Source organism: Bradysia coprophila, assembly GCF_014529535.1.
Source record: "Bradysia coprophila strain Holo2 chromosome IV unlocalized genomic scaffold, BU_Bcop_v1 contig_144, whole genome shotgun sequence".
Lineage (NCBI taxonomy): Eukaryota > Metazoa > Arthropoda > Insecta > Diptera > Sciaridae > Bradysia > Bradysia coprophila.
Genome location: NW_023503373.1, coordinates 1,536,034 through 1,556,835, shown reverse-complemented (window position 1 = coordinate 1,556,835; position 20,802 = coordinate 1,536,034). Strand labels below are relative to the sequence as shown.

Genomic DNA, 20,802 nt, shown 5'->3' with positions numbered 1-20,802 from the left:
TTCAAATTTCTGTATAAAAGAAATAACAATTTTGTAAGAAAACTGCCTCAGGAAATCAATTACAATTCAATCTTACGTTTAGTTTCCGTTTGATAGAATGGCTACGTATTTAGCCGTGTGCATGTCTGTGTACTAATCTAAATGCAATTTTTTCGTCCTTAAGCCTTAAGCAATAAAAAAATTCATCAAACTCACCCATATTTCAATTAGCTTTACACCTAAATTCGAATAAATAATGAAACGACGTTAGCACACTTGCACCACAGTGTTAAGAAACGACTTTTCCTTATTTGTAATAACTCTGATTTAGACTGCTGCAGCTGCATACAGCTTCGTGTTAATCCAACTGTGCTAAAGAATCTCTTTTTTTCTTTCGTTGAATTCAATTTTCGCTCCCAGACTACTATCAGTAGTCTCCTTCGTTTCAAAGCTGTTGAAAATGTGTATGTTCGTTCAATCATCCGATTGCAACTGAAGGAGAATTTGTTTTTAACAACAGAACTAAATCCAAGAAATTTGTCTTCTATAAAAAAAATGCTTCCAATGTTAAATGGCTATTCGCACGCGCGTCAGAATAGTAAAATCCAATGTGAAATTCGCGCTCGCGTTTGTTTAATTGTTTAATTTACTACGAGCGACTTCGTACATATTTTACTTGCAAATGAAGCTCGACTTTCAGTTAGAAATTGCTCTCTTCCGGAAACGGACTTGTCAGTTCATCTGACAATACTTCAGGCGAAATCATTTCACTCAAATCAGCGTTGACATTCATTGACCACTACACAACAGTTTGTTTTCAAATTTATCTTATCGATAATATTAGTGTTGAGTGAATATAGTTGCTTCAGGTGTTGTGATGTGACTAGGTGATGTGTTCTGGATATTTCAAATATTAAATTACTGCTTTAGTACATTTGCTTCAAAGACTTACCTGTTTAATTCAATACTTATGTGCAGTATAGTTGAGTGTATAAACCATTTACTTAAATTCAATACAGTTGATTGACTGTTTCGACGATGGCCGAAAAACGAGAGGGAAGAACCGGCTTAAGGCCTAAAGTTGAGATCGACAATGGTACCACACATAAGGCTGACCCAAGCCAAGAACCACTGAAGACATTAACGAACTTTTTTACTGTTGAACCGATTATGGTGTTTCAAATGTCAGCAGCAATATTGGGTCATATGGCGGTTCAGGATTTTCTTTTCGAAAAAGCATGTAAAGTGAATTTTGGATACAGTGACGAAGTCTGTTCTGCTTTAAAATCTGGGTGAGCCTTATTGTTGAAACCAGTTGATGCATGAAAATGTAACACTGAATATAATCGTGACACAGAATCGTATTGAAACTATTTTAGTTACATGTATAGTCTTGTCTATCCGGTTGAAATTGATTATTTTTACGAAATTTCGAACACATAAAAACTGTTCGAAGTTTCGTGAATATATCAATGAATTTTAAATAACACGATTTTCGTTATATTTATGCTGAATTTTCCGCCGACATTAATACAATTTCTGTTGAAGCCTCAGACAGACAATGTCTGTCAGACATATCATCCGTTACCAACAAAAACGATAAAAATAATCCAACGAAAAACAAGTACAAGTGTTGTGCAAGAACAAATGAAGTACAAGACCTTCATATACTCACACAAGTACATGTGGGTTGTTTGGTTCTACACAGAAACATTAAAATATTTCTACTAAAACCTGCAACTGACCAAACGGTAAGCAGACACATTGCTAACTCAATAGCGAATGGTTTCTGCCATTGTTTCTATCTGAGAGACGGAAACATTTTTGTAGGATTAATCCAGCTTTGTTGGTAAGCTGTTGCGCGTGTGATTGTATGTTTGGTGATAAAACGATGTGATAATATCATTTTCATATGAAAGTGAACTTACATTTTCGTCTATGATTCGCCAGAGGTAGATTAGATTAGATTGTCGCCTAGTACAGCCGACGGATCATGAATACAGTTAAACTCAGAATTAAATGCTAGGAAATGGAAAGCAATACAAATGAAACAAAATAAACAAAAATAACTAGGACAAAAAACCGTCACTTTCTTAAACACTTAAAGGAAGATGAATAGAATAAATCGATGGTTCGTTTTTTTAGTGACTCGAGCCAGTATGCAGAAGAAAAGGTTAACATACAAAAGCTTACTGGATCAGTAATGATGTGGAGAGGTATGATGGAAAATTTGTTTCCAATAATTTTAGTATGTCTCATTGGTCCGTGGAGTGATAAGTATGGACGTAAAATTCCGATGCTCGTGGTAATGGTCAGCTTCATTGTTCAGCATGTCCTCCTAATTGTTTGTGCATTGGACCCAACTTCAACCATTGGTGTGAATAGCGTCGGATTTATATCGTCGTTTATCATATCGTTAACAGGCAACAATGCCTGTATTATCATGAGCTGCTTCAGTTACATTTCCGATACAACACCAAAAGATAAACTGACGCAAAAAACTAATATAACCGGATGTAGCATTTTCCTTGCAGTTACAGTTGGCATGGGTCTGTCAGGAGCCTTATCCTCCTTAGGATTTGTTAAAATATTTACGATTGCCGCTATCATCGAAACAATTGGTTTCTTGTGGTTACTTCACGGTCTGCCGAATGTTCTACGAGATGAAAATGTTCTCAAACGTGCAACGGTTAAAACAATGTTTAGCGACTTGTTCGACAAACAAAATGTTATCGATGCCATTGGCTCAGGCGTAAAAGCTAGACCAGGCAATGATCGTTTGAAAATTTTGGCCCTTCTCGCATCACGCTGTCTGGTTATGGCACCAGTGAGGGGTAGCGTAACGATAGTTAGATATTTACAGAATCGCTTAATATTGTTACATTTCATTAGGTGAGGGTGCTGTTATGTACTTATTTGGCAAATACAAATTTGGTTGGGATGCTCCAGCTTTCGCCGCCTTTATGACCTTCAAAATGGTTACAAGTTTTATTGGCAATTTTGCGTCAATAATTATTTTCGGAAACAAAATGAAAATGTCTGATCCTGCTATTGGCATCGTTTCTTGCGCTGCGCATATTTTCTCGTCCTTAATCTATGCCTTTGCAAGTAGCAACGCAATCATGTATATCGGTAAAAAATTATTTGTGTCAATGTTTTTTGAATCGGAACTTAATCGAATGATCCATTCAACGTTTACAGCACCGATTGTAGCTATGCTGGCTGGTCAGTTAATGACCTGCACTCGAACAATTATTTTTAAAACTGTTTCAAGCACCGAAACGGGAAAAGTCAACGCCTTGGTGAGCAGTCTTGATTCATTAACACCTCTTCTTGCAACACCAGTTTACAGTTTCGTGTATTCCGCTACATTTGAAAACATGCCAGGAGCTTTCTTTCTTCTCTCCGCCGCATTTGTTGTGCCACCAGTAATCGTTTTCTGGTATGAACTTGACATGACATTCACGTTCATTTGAGCTAATTGATTGAATTGAACTAATTGCTTTAACAGGATCTTGTCACACGAGGGAACAAACGAAAAGACAAAGGATGAATAAATCATCGAGACGTATGAACGATTAAAATAATATCCGAGATTTGTTCTTCTTTTAAGAAAACTAATTGAGAAGTTGAATATAAAAATGTTATGTGATTTGATAGAAGTGCCGGAATTGGTAAATAAAATCGTACCTGTCTTTTACTGTTTTAAATTCCTTAAAAATTCCTAAAAAAAACTCTCAAAAATATCAAGTTTGGATAAAAAGATGAAAAGTAGAGTTTTCGTGTGAATTTTGTTGATCCAAGGCGAATCCGAGGTCAATAAACACTGGATTTTACATGCTGAGGGCATCGAACGTAGTGCTTGAAACATTAAACGTACATTTTTTGATGCATGTAGGATGTAAAAATCATTAACATGGTACATACGTCGAAAACCGTACTTTTCATGTTTTAAGCACTTCTTCGACGCCCTCAGCATGTAAAATCCATTACATAACTCGGTATACAAATGAAATCTCTACTTTTCGTGTGTTTATCTCGGCTTCGCCTCGGATCAACAAAATTCACACGAAAACTCTACCTTTTATCTTTTTATCCCTAGTCATGTAAAATACTATTACTTCATTGGTTTTAACACTCATTTTGGTGTGTAGGAATTCCTTAGCTCACTACTTATTTTCGTCGTCGCTGTTGACAGCCGATGACGTTAAATCCTTCCACAAATTTTTTTGAAAGGTTTTGAAATGTTACCTGATGAGCATTTAATCAGCGCTTAAACATAATGTAAATTTTCGTCAATATTTTATTTCTACTTACAATACGCAATCAGCAGAATAATACTCCATCATAGCGATGAATTCCAACACACGAAGTCGTCTTTAATAGACTGGGTATATTATCAAAAATAAAACCGATTGGGTGTGCTATTATTTTCGTTTTCCATTTCAAACATAAGAAGCCAATTTCAAGTGAATGGTAAAAAAGGACAAACCCTTGGCATGACAATACGGAAAATGAAAAATGTTTAATTTGAAATTTATTTGTGTGCCATTAACAACTTAAATACATGCTAAAAACCTATAAGTTGGTGGGTCGTACAGCCGTACAATACGACACACAAGATAGTCATTTGATTGGAAGACGAGATATTATATTTTACGTTATTGTTATTGCAAGATTATTTATTAAAAAGTAAAAAGTGAAGAATTCTTCTTTTTACCTTTTTTTCTTTCATGAAATGAATAGACGAAAAATTATAATTTCGACAAAATATTTTTTTCTGTGACTTAAATTGTGTTGAAGAATGATCTTTTACGATTTTTTATTTGCTTGAAGATGTCACTTCAATAAAAAAGTGAATGATGGTTTCTCTTGAGGCATAAAATGGTTTCTCGTTCGAACCTCTTATGTGCTTAGGCGAGATATTGTATTTGTACAATTATAAGGATCCCAGTCAATATTTTTTTATCGACGATACCATGACCGTAAACATAAACTAATAGCTGGATAGAATGTATTGTATATTTAAGTTAAATTTATTTATTGATCTTGAAAATTGACTTGAATTGTCTGTCCTTTTTATATTTATAAATTGAGGATACATGGTTGGGGTTATATTAAAGAATAACAGATTCGACTGAAATTTGAATTAAGTTTGATTCAGAAAACCATTCACAATGATTTATCATATCACTTTATTAAAAATATCAAAAACCATCACCATTGTTAGCTCTTTGATTATTTAATTCAACTCGCCAGAATATCGAAAATATTATAGTTTGTTATAGTTTGTCGATTGTTGAGTCACAAAATGGAGGAGTAAGCCAAATTTCAAAATATAGTGGTGGTCTGTTAAGGCTTTACTTATTTTAAATATACTAAGCTATGAAAGTTAAATAACAAGGTAAATTTAAATCTCTCAAACAGTTTCGGTCGAGATCTTACCAGAACCAGAGTCTCGCAAATTCACATAACTTTTACCAAAATAATCGTCAATAATTGCAATATCATAAGCTTATAAAACTTAAACAGAAAATGATCGGATGAAGTGAAATTATGAACGCTTATAGACTTTATATGACCATAAAATCGTCACGGATTCCAAAAATTTCGATTTTTATAGAATTTTGATGTCTTGCTGTGCCCAGAATTAATCTCATTTATGGTTATTTCTACATTTTATTTCTCGTTTCTTTTGTATTTAGTTCGATTCGACATTTACACATTATATAACAACAACAAAAATCTACCATCTTTTCGTCCCATTAAATTTCATTTTCTATGGCGATTGTATATAATATTACCAATTTGACACAATTTAAGACGCTAATTCGATCTCTTGAAAAACGTTTAATTTGGTCCTTTTGTGTTCGATTAGATGAAAACCTTTTTTTTTGCTTGTGTGTTACGAAAAAAGAAATAATAAAAAAACGAACATAATGCCGTGCCATACATACATTGGGTGCAGAGATAATCACACGCATTGGTATAAAAATGTCTTTTAAAATTTATTTTTCCTTTATTACAACATTGCATTTTCATATTGTTCGATGTTGTTTTCTAAATAAGATTGAAGAAAGGGATTTTTATTTTGTTGTAAAGGTTTTACGTTTTATTAGAAATTTTGTCATTGAATTCTTAAGTAAAATTATTACACTCATTAGCCTTGAATTGAGCGAATAATTTTTTTTTTGTGGATGTTTACCAGCATTAATCAACATGAGGTAAGAGACTTAAGTGCTTAGTTAGTTTACTTAATGCTTACTTCTATCCCTAAGTGCAACATTTTAACTTCACAAATTGCGGGCTTCATTAGTTCAGTCATTGGTAAATTTGTCACATGGAGGCTTGGTTATCCTTTTTCCTTCTAGTAGGGTGTAGTTAAATGAATCTCTTTTTCAACCTTTCATCTTATCGCGATACAGTCATCTATTACTTCCATTGATCAAAGTCTCGTCTTGTGGCTGTTAAATCTTTTACTTCGTTTGTTTTAACATAAAATTTTAGATATAAAAGACTTTTTTTAAACCTTATTGCTCACTTTCGTTATAGTTGGCGATAACAGATTTGATAGTTATTGTGGTTTAACAAAAGAAAACTTTAAATATTACCATTTGTTTGTTTGCAAAACGTTGCACAGATCTAAGCACATAACACGGGTAGCAAGTAAAAGACGAAATGTTCAAACAGTAAAAATATCGATAGCGATTGATCCGAAAACTGGACCGGAGAAAATTTCCAAGAAACTGCGAATTTTAATTTCAATTATAATTTGGTTTAATTTGGAGAATTTTCAGGAAAAATTTCTGATTAGGGGATTATGAGATCTTGACAGTTTTATGCTGAATTTAACGCTTTGGAGAAAAATGTAGAACACAACCAGATCTACATTTTTCTCCATTTGGTGAAAAATGAGCCATGGTAAAAAATCGATTTAAAGAATGTCTTGTCCAGAAATATGTCACTGAGTTTTATGATTCTTTGTTCGGAGGATGGAGTCAACGCAGCACGTTTGTGTAAGTCGTTTGTGCTATGGTACCAATGTAGGTTAAGAATTATTTTGAGACATTTATTCTTGATGACTTGAAGCTTTTTAATGTGGTGATTTGTACGGTTTCCCCACACAGTATAGGCGCCCAATAGAACGCTTTGGATAATAGCTCTCTGTATGTGAATTTTGTTCGTTGTATTCAACCGGGATTTATGGTTGAGAAATTTGACAGCGTTATCGGAAATGATGTCAGTGTAATTTCACTTTTTTCTCACTGTATATGCAAGGGTTGTCTTCTTATACAAAACCTATTTTTTAGATTAATTACTAATTAAATTGACACCTTCACACCACCAACTGGTAGATTTAATCCTTTACCTCTGACAGACCGCGACCATGTCATGACTCTAGGATAGTTATCGAATCATATTTCATTTGATTTTTTAAGTATGTTTGTTACTGCCAGCAACAACATGTAGGTGGCCGTAGCAACAAATCCGAACCGTCAGATCAATTTTAGAACCAACGTCATCCGGTCAATTGTCAAAGTTTTTCTATTCGATCAAGATTTCATTAGATCAAAGTTTCATTCAATTAAACGCACGCAAGTTATCGTGCAAAATCCTCAAGTTTTATATATCAAACTCTAGCTGTGAGTAAACATTCGTCTTGCGGTAACAAATAGAACCGGAATTTATTGTTATTTTTCCCGTAGGCTAAGCTAAAGAACAATTTCTGGGATTTGAGAGCGCGTTGTCATATACTCATCCGTTATCGTAATCGGTAAATTCGAGACTTTCATTTACAATTCGTATCTATTCTAACTCTGTGTTGTTGAATTATAGAAGCGCCCAGAAATTTGTGTTAGATTCAAGATTGTTGCACCCGGTCAATACACGATAAGTATGTACGATTATGGTTAGTTTGAAAACATAACCTAACCTCTGTATTGTGTTGAAATTTGTAGCCTTCTGCAAGTTCGAATGAATAAAGAATATCAACGTAAGTGTCGGCTTACCCATTTCCTTTGACTGGGTCATTAACGTCTTACAATTCCGATCCCGAAATTCCCGCCAGCAACAATGTTGAACAGCCTGCAATAAATCTTTTACTTCATTTGTTTTAACACGTATTTTGCCTGATAGGTGCAAATGTGTCTAATATATTGAAGACTTTGAACCAAGTCGTTAAAAATATTCATCAATTGAATTAGCAGGTTGTCCAAATATGTATTTACCAAAAAATAAAATTTGAAATATGTTCTGATAGTATCAATTTGCATTCTCTTCCTTCCTGTTAAAACGATGCAATAAGATCCACTCCCTACAATAAAAATAAGGTTGTACGTGATCGCAGATCATCAAAACAATCTAATGCCCTGCAACCATAAAAAATATTTCTGAAAATCCCTTTAAATTTTCTGCAAAACTAAACCACATTCAACCTTAAACTACTGGCCCAGTAATTCGGTCACACTAAGCAACGAAAATAAAAGAAAACTACCGATAAAATCTGTTATGTGACTTGTATTTGTGAGCCGAACAAATCTTCGGTATGCATTGAGCCAATTCCAAGAAAACGTGCCATAATGGTCTTGTGCGTCAAGCCATCGTGCTCGTGCTCTTAATAAGTGTAGGCGAAATGAAAAAGTTTCGGGCGTATCGTTAGAAAGGATAAACGTAGATGTTTCTTTGTTCAATGACGTTATTTCAGAAAGGATCAAAAGACAGATAAAGGAATTTCTGTGCTGATAAAGAATTGGATATAATGCAGAAAATTTTCTTTTGAAAGCATTATGACGTTGAGCAAATTCGTTTGATGCTGGATAGTTTTGTCTTGATAGACAGTTTTACTTTTTGGTTTTTTTCTTCGCTTTTTTCATATTTTGTATCGTGTTCAATAGCCAGTAGAAATTATGTTCTTCAATTTCTAAAGAGTTATTACTTATTGTTATTTTTGGCATGCATGCATTGAACGATTTTTGTACAACTAAAAGATGGAGAATGTTGGATGATATTGCAAAATGGCATTGCTTTGGAAAAATAAACCATTTTCGGGCGATTATTATCATTTGCTTTTCACAACGACAACAAAAAATGATTATTAATCTGTCGTTCCATATAGCAAAATACATGTTTGACCAAATGAAGTGAAAGATTTTATTTCAATCTGTTAAAAATACTTGAAACAAATAAAGTCCTAGATTCAACAACATTTCTGATGATATTCTTGCCGAATCTGAAAGATTATTCCAAATATATATTTGTACTTCTAAGAATCATTCGTTATGTTCTGATTTCCCTAACAATCTAGAATATGTTTTACCTTAGTTGTATTCACTATTTCATTATGATGCCTTCAATAAATCGTTACATTGTATGCCAGGTTCATTCATACAATTTGTCATACCTACGATAGTAAATGAATTCCTTCTTTGTTTAATGCAATGTATGTGGTACTCGATCGTAAAATTTACTTTTGAGAAAGTACTCGAAATGTAAAATTTATGAATGGATGAGACCTCCTAATGGGTTGCATAATACTAAAAGATTTTACGCAAAACGTAAACTTAAACTTAAAGAATATTCAAATCATTCAAAGAGTTCTTTCAGAGACAGATACGCTAAATATATTTCTGAATGGAAAGTAAGTATTCGGTGTTTATGTGGCTATTTTCGTATTGTCCGCTTAACGATTCCTTGTACCATCTGGTCGGTTCATATATTCTTAAGAGAATATGATTTCTCGCTTTGGTGCATACAAATAGCACTCAAGTACAATGCGATCGTATACAAATTATGTTTACTAATAGTTTTCCTTAAAGAATGACAATTGATTCGAGTTTAAGAATGAAACGTTTTTCGATTTCGTACATCCCATGTTACATCCCCATAATAGTATATACCGTTCAACTTGTGCCATTCAAGAGTAATAGAAAATCTTTCAAAGATCTGTTTAAAAATAGTTTCATTGAATGGGAATGAATTGCTCGGCATGAGTGTATATTGGAAATTGTTTATTGTGTGATATTTTTGCAATAAAATTTCGTTTTTGTTGAATTTAATGGTTAAAAGAAAATCGATTTTTCCTTTATAGGCTTTGTTGCAACGTAAATTGCATAAAGGAACGAAGCATTTTTATGGTGTCTTACACATAATAGCAACAAAATAAAAAATTTATTTTTGTTCGGAACATTTCCCAAATAATAAGACTCGATTTAACGTACGGCAAAACCGATTTCTTTTAGTTGTGAATGCGTTTGAGAATGCGATCGTATTATTGACGAATAAAAAGAAACTTCTTTGAAATGTATACAATAACAATGATATTAACACACCGAATCCTGTCCGAACTATCGGCGCATTGTTCAATCTATAATGCCACATAAAAGAATTAGGCCTTAGAAGCGAATCGAAGAAACGATAAGCTTGAGTGGTACTAGGAACGTATATATTGAAAAATTCTGAAAGGCGTACTAACTAACTTTCCTACTTTCTATCCATATTTATCTTAAATAACAAATCGTCTGAGAACACACTTTCAATTTTCTCATCCATATCTTTATTCCTTTGCTTCATTTGTGTTTGTGGCAAATTCACAGACGACAAGCCAGTACAATTTCCTTCTTTTCATAAAATAATATTCGTCAATGCAAAATCTCTTACTTCATTTGTTAAAACCTAAATTTCACTATATAGAACCATAGTAATCAAATCTAATTGCTTGTTTTTGTCGTTTTTGTCGTCTCTGTCTATAACAGATGATTTGTTACACTAAATGTTATAGCAGTTGTTGAGTTTTCCAGTAGAAATTCGATGCTTGGACAGTCCATACAAATCCGTTTATTCTGGTCAGATCTCAGTTAAATTAAATTTTTGTAAGGATTACTATCTGAATATTAAGATTCAAATTAGATTCTGCAATTAGGTAAGATCATCTAGAAGAGTTATGTTTAATCGACGCAAAGTATGCTTTTAAGCAAAAAGTGGTTCTTCGGTATGCCTCCTAAATGAAACGAATTTTTATAAGTTTGTCTAAACTTCGAAACATGCAGGGCAGGCATATGAAAAAATTATTATATAGCGGACCCATATCTTCGATTTTATATTGTTTTAAACATTATATTGATCAAAATAGTGACCAAACATAGCATAGTTCTACCTACAGGACTCCAACAATTTTTTTCTTAACGCGGCTACAAGCAGCCTTGGTCGAGCTTTAAGGGGCTGATAAAATGTGTTGCTGTGCGGATTATGACAAAATTAATTTAATAAAAAGTACGCGCATTTTGCTTAGAATAACGTTGTACGTTGAAAAAAATTAAAAGGGTATCATCAGAAAAATCATTACCTTTTGACCTGACGGATTTTCGGCAAACAAAATGCCCGTGTGTAATATGAGGGCTCTTCCCGTCATTTTTAAATATGCTGAGTATGTCCAGTATATCGCGTATATTTCGAGTATATCCAGTATATCTTCGTATATTCCGTATATCGAGTATAAGTCACATGAGTTTGACAACTGCCTTATTTAGAAAAATAAAAATTTTTACGCGATGGATTTCGATCAAACAAAATGCCAGTGTGTAGCTTGTGATCTCAGAAGTCTGGCTAATGGAAAATGTTTGTTTTTGTATTGATTTGCACTTGATTTCAAAGTCTTATCGCTCAGCCGATATTAGTTCGATCGAAAAACTAATTACCATGCCAGACTCCTGAAATCACAAGCTACACACTGGCATTTTGTTGGATCGAAAACCATAGCGTAAAAAAATTTAATTTTTCTAAATAAGGCGGTTGTCAAAGTCATGTGACTTATACTCGATATACGGAATATACGAAGATATACTAGATATACTGGATATACTCAAAATATACGCGATATACTGAATATACTCAGCATATTTAAAAATGACGGGAAGAGCACGAATATGTGCCAAGTAATCGGTTTGAAAATATAGTCGAGTGTAAAGTCGAGACTTGGAATATCCTTAACGTTACTTCATATAGAAGGATGCATTCTCATAACTATCATTACGTAGTTGTGCGTCCTATTCCTATATGAACTACTTTCCTATTTTACCTTTTTCAACCATTAACCCAATAGAAATGGCTAATGGCCCATTGGCATAAAAGCCCAGATCATCTCCTTTCATCTAAATGTTTTTTTCTTCTAATTTTATTACACTTTATTGATGAAATGGAAAAACGCCCATATTTGCACTTAATTGGAAATTTTTTAATTCAATCTTGTTGATCATTAGACCTCAATAATACGATGATGTTTGTAATTTCATTCTAAAATTTATTTATTTTTGATTAATCTACAGAAAAAGGGCGGTTACGATCGTGAAAAGGGTTTTCAATAAATTTCAATAATGTCAGCAAGTATGGGATTAATGCTAAAGATAACCGAGAGTTAAAATATTTCACAAAACGAAATTCACTTTTTTTTTCCTCTTCTTATTTCAGTATTTTGATTAGATTACATACAAGTCTGCCGAAATGTTATTTTTTGTTTGTGTAAATTTAATGCCATTTTAGAATTTTATAGTGCTTCTTCATTGTAAAAAGGAAGCCGATTTCTTTTGCCCATAAATTACGTTTTATCATTTTTGTATTTAATTAAATGAGAAGAATGATTTGAGATTTTATTACTTTCTTTTGTGAGAACCGCAAAGAGTTACATTTTTTTTTCGTTTCGTTTGTTTCAAATTTTTATTAGTTGACAATCAACAACACAAACACGAGTGTGTGCGACTGTTTTATTACTTCGTTGGGTCAGATAGTTTTTAAAACATTTTTATTACCGTTGATTTAAAACGGAAAGTTATACATTTTAAAAGTCGTCGAAGTCGTTAAAATACTTTGTTATCAAATTATTCCACGGCTAAAGTCATGTTCGGGATGCTTATAAACTGAAAACATTTTTGAATGTTGAATGTTGTATGTCTGCGATACGAATAAATTTATAGTTCCACTTTTGTTAGGAGGAGAATTATAATTGAATATTAAATGATATTTCCATTTGGTGTCGTTTACTAACTTTTTGTTTCTAATAAAATTTTATGATACGCGATCATCATGTGCTAAATTTACCATATGAATAAGTATAACTTAAACGTTTATTGAACCAATTTAAATTCCATTATGACATCAACTTTATTTATATACACATTGCATTGAAATGGGTTGCGGTGTTTCACAGAGAGGAATTTGAATAATCCTATTAGTAGAAATTTAATTGCGAATAAAAATCAAGATTTTCCATTGGATCCAAGATAAATGCTAAAGATTGGTCGGACGAATTGTCTTATAGTTAAGAACAGTCGTTTAGCCTTATTAAGTATCTTTGACTGGTCTTACCAATGATGTGCAGCCCTGGACATTTCGTCGGCAACATAACTAAAGGGCAGTGAAAAGTTATTAATTTTGAGCCCGATGTACAGTCAATTGACCATACGGTTCGGAAGATATTGTCGAAAAACTGAAAAAACCATTTTTTTAAAAACAAAATTTGTAGGACATTTGAGCCGATTTTAATAAAACTTTATTTTTCTCTGAAAGGTAGTAGAAAGTAAAGAGTTTTGAGCTCGACATGAAGTCAATCGGCCTGGTTTTTTACTGAAAATTTTTCTATGCTCAAAATTCATAACTTGTTACTATCATTCAGGAAAAAAAAGTTTTTCAAAATCGGTTCAGTAGTTCTTGAGATATCGGAGATACACCCTTTAGTCATGTTGTCGACGATTTATCTAAAAGAGAGGGCAAGTTAAAAAAATCTTTTACTTCAATTGTTAAACATAAATTTTGCTATATAAGACGACATTCTCCAGAGCTTATCAATTATTTTTGGCATGTAGGTCGATAACAGATGACAAATTATTAACTGCCACGAGCAAGTTGTGGGAAATTTTGTGTAAGTATCCGTTAAGCCGTAAAAGCAACCAAACCAAACTTTCGAACATTAACTTACGATAGAAGCTGAAATAAGCTGTCTTCATTTCGGTCTATTACCTTGTATTTCCGCTACCATCGTTTAACAAAAATCCTTTTTGAAAAATGTAAGACGACAATAAACACTACAAATGGGTTTCAATAAAAAATAGATTTGTGTGTGGCAGTTTGAGAAAAGTCAACAGTTTGCGTAAATTTGCATAAACTTTTGACTTCTGAGAGATGGTCAAACTGCCACAAACAAATCTATTTTTGTTGTTGTTGAAAGCTAACACATTTGGGGTGTTTTCTGTCGTCAAAAAGGATTTTTGTAAATAGATATCAGCGAAAATACAACACGAAACTCCTAAATGTAGACTATAGTTTCACCTAAGACATCGGTACTTAGCTAAAATTGTACCAACATTTGTGTGTCTCCTATTTCATTTTTGATGATATCTTTTCATCAGGATTTTTAAAAATGTACGGCCACAATTCCGACCAGGAATGTGTTAGCTTTCAATAAAAAGAAGTTTTACTTGTAGTCGTTTGACCAGCTCTGAGAAAAGTGAGTAGTTTAACGAATTTTTCATAAACTGCTCAGTTTTCTCATGGCTGGTCAAACTGCTACTACCACATCTATTTTCTGTTGAAAGCTAAGACATTCGTGGTTTGCGGTCGCACATTTTTCAAAAAGGAATTCTGATGGATATCATCAAAAGTAAACTAAAATTCACTATTTAAAAAACGCCCAAATGTATGCCTTTCAGCAAAGCACCGATGCCTCTTAAACTTAAATAAAAAAATTATTTGCGAATCGGAATAAAATACATGATGAAAGCAGCGAGATTAGTGCTTAGCATATGATATTTACAATACATAAACACAGAAAATACAGTGGAGGTTCAACAAGTTTTGCAGTAAATTGAAAATTCAGCAAAACTGGGAAACCCTATGTCAGCTACGGTTCGTTCAAATCTCCAAAGAACCATTACAATAAATATTTGCTTATGTAAATCGTTTTACTTCTATCACCTGGTAACTCTGCATCAGCAACAAACACCAAAAGGGATTTAAAAAGACATGCATTCCATCAAACAATTGTCACAAATCGCCTATTAAAAAGCATAACCCATAGCTAATCGCGAAAAATTTTGAAAATCATGTTTAAATAGAAGTGCATTTGAACGGTCTCTTTAGACATGCCTTTTTATGTCAACCCAAATACGAATAACGACCAGCATACAAAGATTTTATAATAAAAATAATGCGAAATAAAGGCGACCTTTTTCACCATTTAATTTCAGGACGCGTGACAAATTTTTTGTAACAAAATTCGTGACTTCAAAATACTGGAAGCTTTTTGTGGATTCGTTTTTCTTTGTGCTGTTTTAAAGTATATAGTTTTTGCTGAACAACATAATGAACTTCCTTTTTAGGGTCGGTACGAAAGGTGATTAATGCGATCTGAAGATTAAAAACGAACGGCAAGAACAAATAATATTTTCTTCTTGTCAATCCATTCATTTTCGTCCGAACACACACTTTTTTAAAGACCGGTATTCGATCAAAGTTATACCCAAACCCATATCATTAAAGTAATAAACGGCAGTTCGTATATTATATATCGTATGCCACCAACAACATTTCAAGATTTTATTCTTATCGCACGTGCTAATGATAACTTCAGATATTTTAACACACATCGGCGAAACAAAACGAACAAAATCTTTTAGAAAAACGGATACTTGATGGTGTAAGACATTTATTGCAAACACAGAGGTAACCATAAAAATTAACAAAAGATTTTTCATGAAAAATGTTCAAAATAAAACAGAAAAAGTGAAAAAAAAGAAGAGAAACACACAAACACATCATAGATCCATGATCTATACAGTTGAGACCATAGTCAGACCTCCCTGACGTTGCACTTTTTTATAGAACATTTTCGAAAAACAACTTTCTTTGATGTTACCGTGCAAATTGACGCTTTTGTTATTGACACCACCGTGAACGATTTCCAGTTATTTTTTTAATAATTATATTTTATGTAAGTACCAACGTCGGTAATAAATGGTTATTACCGATTTCTGCTAATTCGAGATAAAGGTATCAATTAGATTATGAATCGAATTTTATCTTACTCCCTTAATTATTGTACAGTGATCATGAAAACCGACCGATTCACAATATTCTTTCTAATTGCATAGTCTCGCCTAGAGTGTTACTGGTCGACACGTCTCCGTTTGCCATATGCTTTACGCACGTTGGTTTGGTCGGCTAAAATATAATTACATTGAGATTAACGTTAACTCCGGACGGTGATGACGATCAAGTCTGTGCTGTTTTTGCAGAAAATTGCATCAATTCTACGCAGGATAATAAAATATATGTAGACAATATCGTCTACTGATTATTCCTACTGATTATTTAAAGGTCTTGGACGTGTTTAATACAAATTAATGTATACTAACAGTGATTCTAGCTAGAATCCAGCTAAATGTCTTAAGAATAATTGTTGAATCCATGAACCTTCATAGACATACTATAAGCATAACATTAGGGAGATGAAATCTGTAACTTGAATTCTAAGTGTTGTCCAACAGACTGATGCAAAATCTATCAATTCACTTGTTTTAACAAGTATTTTGCTATATAAGTGGAAAATATTAGGAAGAGTTGATTAATTTTGTCGTCGTTACCAATGATGACATGTCGTCTGAAGTTGTTGTATACCAAGGGGAGACGCTTCACTGAGATTTATGAATTAAATTGAAAAAAATGACTAATTTTTGATGGAGCTTCAACTCATAATAAAATTTTAAAAAGCGGAAAATCACACACACACACAAAAAATGGAACAATTGGATTAAATAAATTTACAGAAAGAAAAAAGTGAAATTCGACATGTTTTCTGATCTGGGTGTTGTTTTGGTTTCTAACTGATTCCAGAAGAAATTCATCAAACAAATGAAAACTTAGATTTTCATTTTCTGAATTTTTGTAAGCCACGCGATCGCAACAAGAATTAAATACTAAAATGAAAAATCTAGATTTTCATTTGTTAAACAATTTTTTATGTGAAATAAATTTCACTTTTTGCTCGCCTTGGAGATTCTACGAATCTAATTTTTTGTACAACTTAAGTTTCACACACCTAACTTCATTTCCTCATATCTCCCGAACGGATGGTCGAAAATCCACCAAAATGCTTTATATTTTCTAGTTTGGTTAGATCAAGGAATTAGGTTGAAATGTTAAACCTTGAAATGTCCCTTTAATCTTTCCATTAAGTTATGAGTTGAATAATATTCATTAGAGAGACGGAAACTTCCCGTAGCTCCTTAGTTAAGATTTAAGATGTGTTAGATTTATACAAACAGAATATTTGTCAAAAGTTTCACAAATTTTGACAAATGTTTCACAAATGTTTAACAATTTTTTGTGAAACATTTGTGAAACTTTTGACAAATATTAGGCCCTGAAACAGAGCCTAATATTTGGGAATTAATTCCAAAAAATCCCAATTTGTTCTTCTTTGTATTTGTATTATTAATTGCTCGTAAAACATTAGGAAGAATTCAAAAACTATGAACAAGCAAATATAAAGAAATTTTTTCTGGTAATTTTAGGGAATTAACTCCCAAATATTATAGCTCTACAAAATAGAATAACATTCATTGCTTTGAAACAGCAGAATGTATGTAGAGGCGACTAAATTTTCACATTGACTTTATTTAAATTAAAATCGTAATCTCTCTATCCTTCTGCGATTAGTTTTGGATTTTTTTTTTAAAACACAAGAATCAACAGGTTAAATTAAGAAAACTTCGAATTTTTTCCTTCATTTCCTAATTTTTCAATTCAAACTCTTAAAATGAAGTCTATTTAATCGGAATTTCTGTTCTGTTCCCGTTACCCTTTCTTCATTTTTCTCAACAATCACACCTACATAAATACCTATACCCCTTTTAAAAGGGCGTATCATTTCTCAGAGATCTCTTTTAATAGACAAACCTTCTTTCAAAATTTAAAAATTTATTAATTAATCACCGATAGTATTGAGGTAATATTGCAATCAAATTAAGTTTGTAGTTTAATTTGCAATTTATGTTCTTATTAAAGGTGCAAATGTTATGGTGGTTAGTATTTTGGCTCTAAATTCATTTAAGTTCCATAAACCAATCTTTTGAAAGCAATATCTAAATCACAAAACCGAATCGATTTTCTGGTCGATTGTCATTTAACGCCACTCAAACGACAACACTAAACATACACTCATCCTTTTCATAAACTTCAGTTTTTTTTTTTTGTGAATCCTTCAAAGAGACAGAAATCGTATTACCATTTATATGAAAAGATTATTAACATTATTCGCCGTAACAAATAAGCGCGAAAAATCTGCGATGAAATTGGAATTTCTTGGTCTTAACACCTGGAAAACAACTATAAAAACATTGAAACAAGATGGAACGAATTGATTCTGTTTGTCCGAGTGAATTTGTTTACATCTCTTCGATCATCCTATATGTAGGTTTTTTCATACAAAAATCGTTTTTTTTTCTTTAAATTTTTCCATTTGAAAAAATACATAAAAATTCATAAGAATCACCAAACCCAGCTGAACATCGAAAATCTATTAAAATCCATGCATCCGTGGCGAATTGCTTGAAAATTTACTGTCAAAATTTTTATATGTTTAGAAAATGAGTTTTTCTTACAGTCATTTAACCATTATATTTCGGTCAGAGGATTTATTATATTTGATTTTTTAAATTCCTCCTGGCTATGGTTTTTATGCATTGTGCACCGAAAATTTATTTCAATTTTTGGGGTGCGTGGCTAATTTATTTGTATGGCTAATAAGATTTTTATTCATAAGATGGATGAATATTGATTCCATTCTTCCACAAAACAGTAAAAGATCCATCACTACGTACCGATCGACAGTCGGCATGAATTGCTGTATTTGTTGTTTATCAATATTTTTGATTTACTTACACACCGTAGCATTGGCATTTACTTCAACGTAACATCGCGTTGGAAATTAATCTTAGATTTCCGTTCTTAGCGAACAACTTTTGGTATAGCATCAAACTCATTCAAATCAATTAAAGATAATCACTTGTAAGGGTAAACGGTAAGTGGGTAAATTCTACCACCGACCCGACAATAAACAGCGTGTTAAATCTTTAAATTCACAAATAATGTATAAGTAAACGGGTCTCAATACAAAACGTTATTCGATATTTTATTTTAATGAAATTAATTGAACAAACATAACGAAATCCTTTTATGAACTAATATCACAACACCATCATTGCTGGTATCAACAAAAACACCGCTTCATTATGGGTTTTCATAAATATTTTGAAAAGTTTAAACCAATTTTTTAGTGAATTTCAATCGCGGTACGTATGTACCGTAATAAATATTGGAATAGCGTTTGAAAATAAATAACTGAAAATTTATGTAATTCAATACTTTCAAGGAAAACTTTTATCCTTTTTCGAAAATGAGTTTTTTTTATCAAAGATTATTTATAAATCTGCCAACTGGGGATTTCATTTTCTTTAAGTTTTTTTTTTTAGTTTCTGATAATTTAAGTTTCTTAACAAGAGATCGTAAACATTTCAAAGTATCAAATTACCAACCCCTGTTGTATAATATGGCTGCGTTATTAAAGTGTGGTGTATAAAATATCTCTTCTTTCTAATAAAATGTTCTCTAAGTTTGATCAATTAGGAGATAGAAATATCGCCTGAGTTTGTTGAATTTATGTGTGTTGCGATAAGCTAAAAAATTTATTTGGAGAAGCGCATTTAACTCAACATGTTCGCTTATTATCACATTCTGGGAGATAATAGGCACTGCATTTTATGTATATTTATGTGTATGGTTTTGAACTTACCACAGTTTTTTCTTAACAAGTGCAAAACATTGACAGACATAAAACACATTTTCTTCAATGGATTTTTTGTTTTGATTTTCTGGTATAATTATTTTTTATGAACTGATTTGCTCAGTCACATAATGTGTAACATAATAAACATTCGGTAGAATGTCGCATGCTGACACAAGTTAAATTTTGTCATTAAACATATAATTTTAACTTATGAGTTGTTAAAAATCGTTTCTCAATTTATTTTTTTAATGTTTTTCAAGATTGTAAGATGTGTTTTTGGGGTCGTCATAAATCATGTACGAGTTTCGATTACAACCATAGCACAGACGTGTCATTGGTTCTTTTTTGAATTCAATTTTTGTTTGTGCCATGACAAATGGAAATTGATCTACCAATTAACTTTTGCTTTAGTAAAATTAAAAGTGTTGAACAACATCACTTGCACCAGATAGTCACTAGTCCGTAAGATATTCAATCGATTCTTAGTTCGGATAGCCAGTTAAAAATCAACGAAGTGACTACACGTACAAGAGTGCGATTAGCATAGTTGATACTATTCACACTAGAGTGCGAATAGCATAGTTGATACTATTCACACTAGAGTGCGAATAGCACGATTTACAATAATCGAAAAAAACAAAGCGATTGCATTTTTAGTGCTACAGTGGCAATTATGCTACTTGTAATCGAGTTCGAGTAGCATCCACCAAAAATCGATAATGAACTTTTTACAAACAACATGCGTATTACCATTTCATCATTGAATCTATTACCTCCTTGGTTAAGTTTTAAGTATAACTTCGGTGCAAAATCTTTACCTTTATTAGTTTCAATATTAGCTTGATTATAGGAGATCGTTAGAGCTGCTCGTGGTTCATTTTTCGTCTAAATTGTCGATAACAAATATCCGTTTCAATACTTAATTTCCTTCAGTTAAGCTTTACATTTTACTGAATTCAATTAATTGATCTTACAATTGAAAAATTAAAACG

At 32.4% G+C, this 20,802-nt stretch overlaps 1 protein-coding gene across 1 annotated transcript; it reads left to right on the top strand.

Moving 5' to 3' along the window:
• Positions 1 to 813: 813 nt before the first annotated feature.
• On the top strand, positions 814 to 3,607 carry LOC119071218 (solute carrier family 46 member 3-like). The gene is made up of 5 exons (XM_037176029.1): positions 814 to 1,271; positions 2,125 to 2,813; positions 2,872 to 3,111; positions 3,181 to 3,421; positions 3,491 to 3,607. The coding sequence occupies exons 1-5, from the start codon at positions 1,018 to 1,020 to the stop codon at positions 3,534 to 3,536; spliced, it is 1,470 nt and encodes a 489-aa protein (XP_037031924.1). The 5' UTR covers positions 814 to 1,017; the 3' UTR covers positions 3,537 to 3,607.
• The last annotated feature ends 17,195 nt before the right edge of the window (positions 3,608 to 20,802 follow it).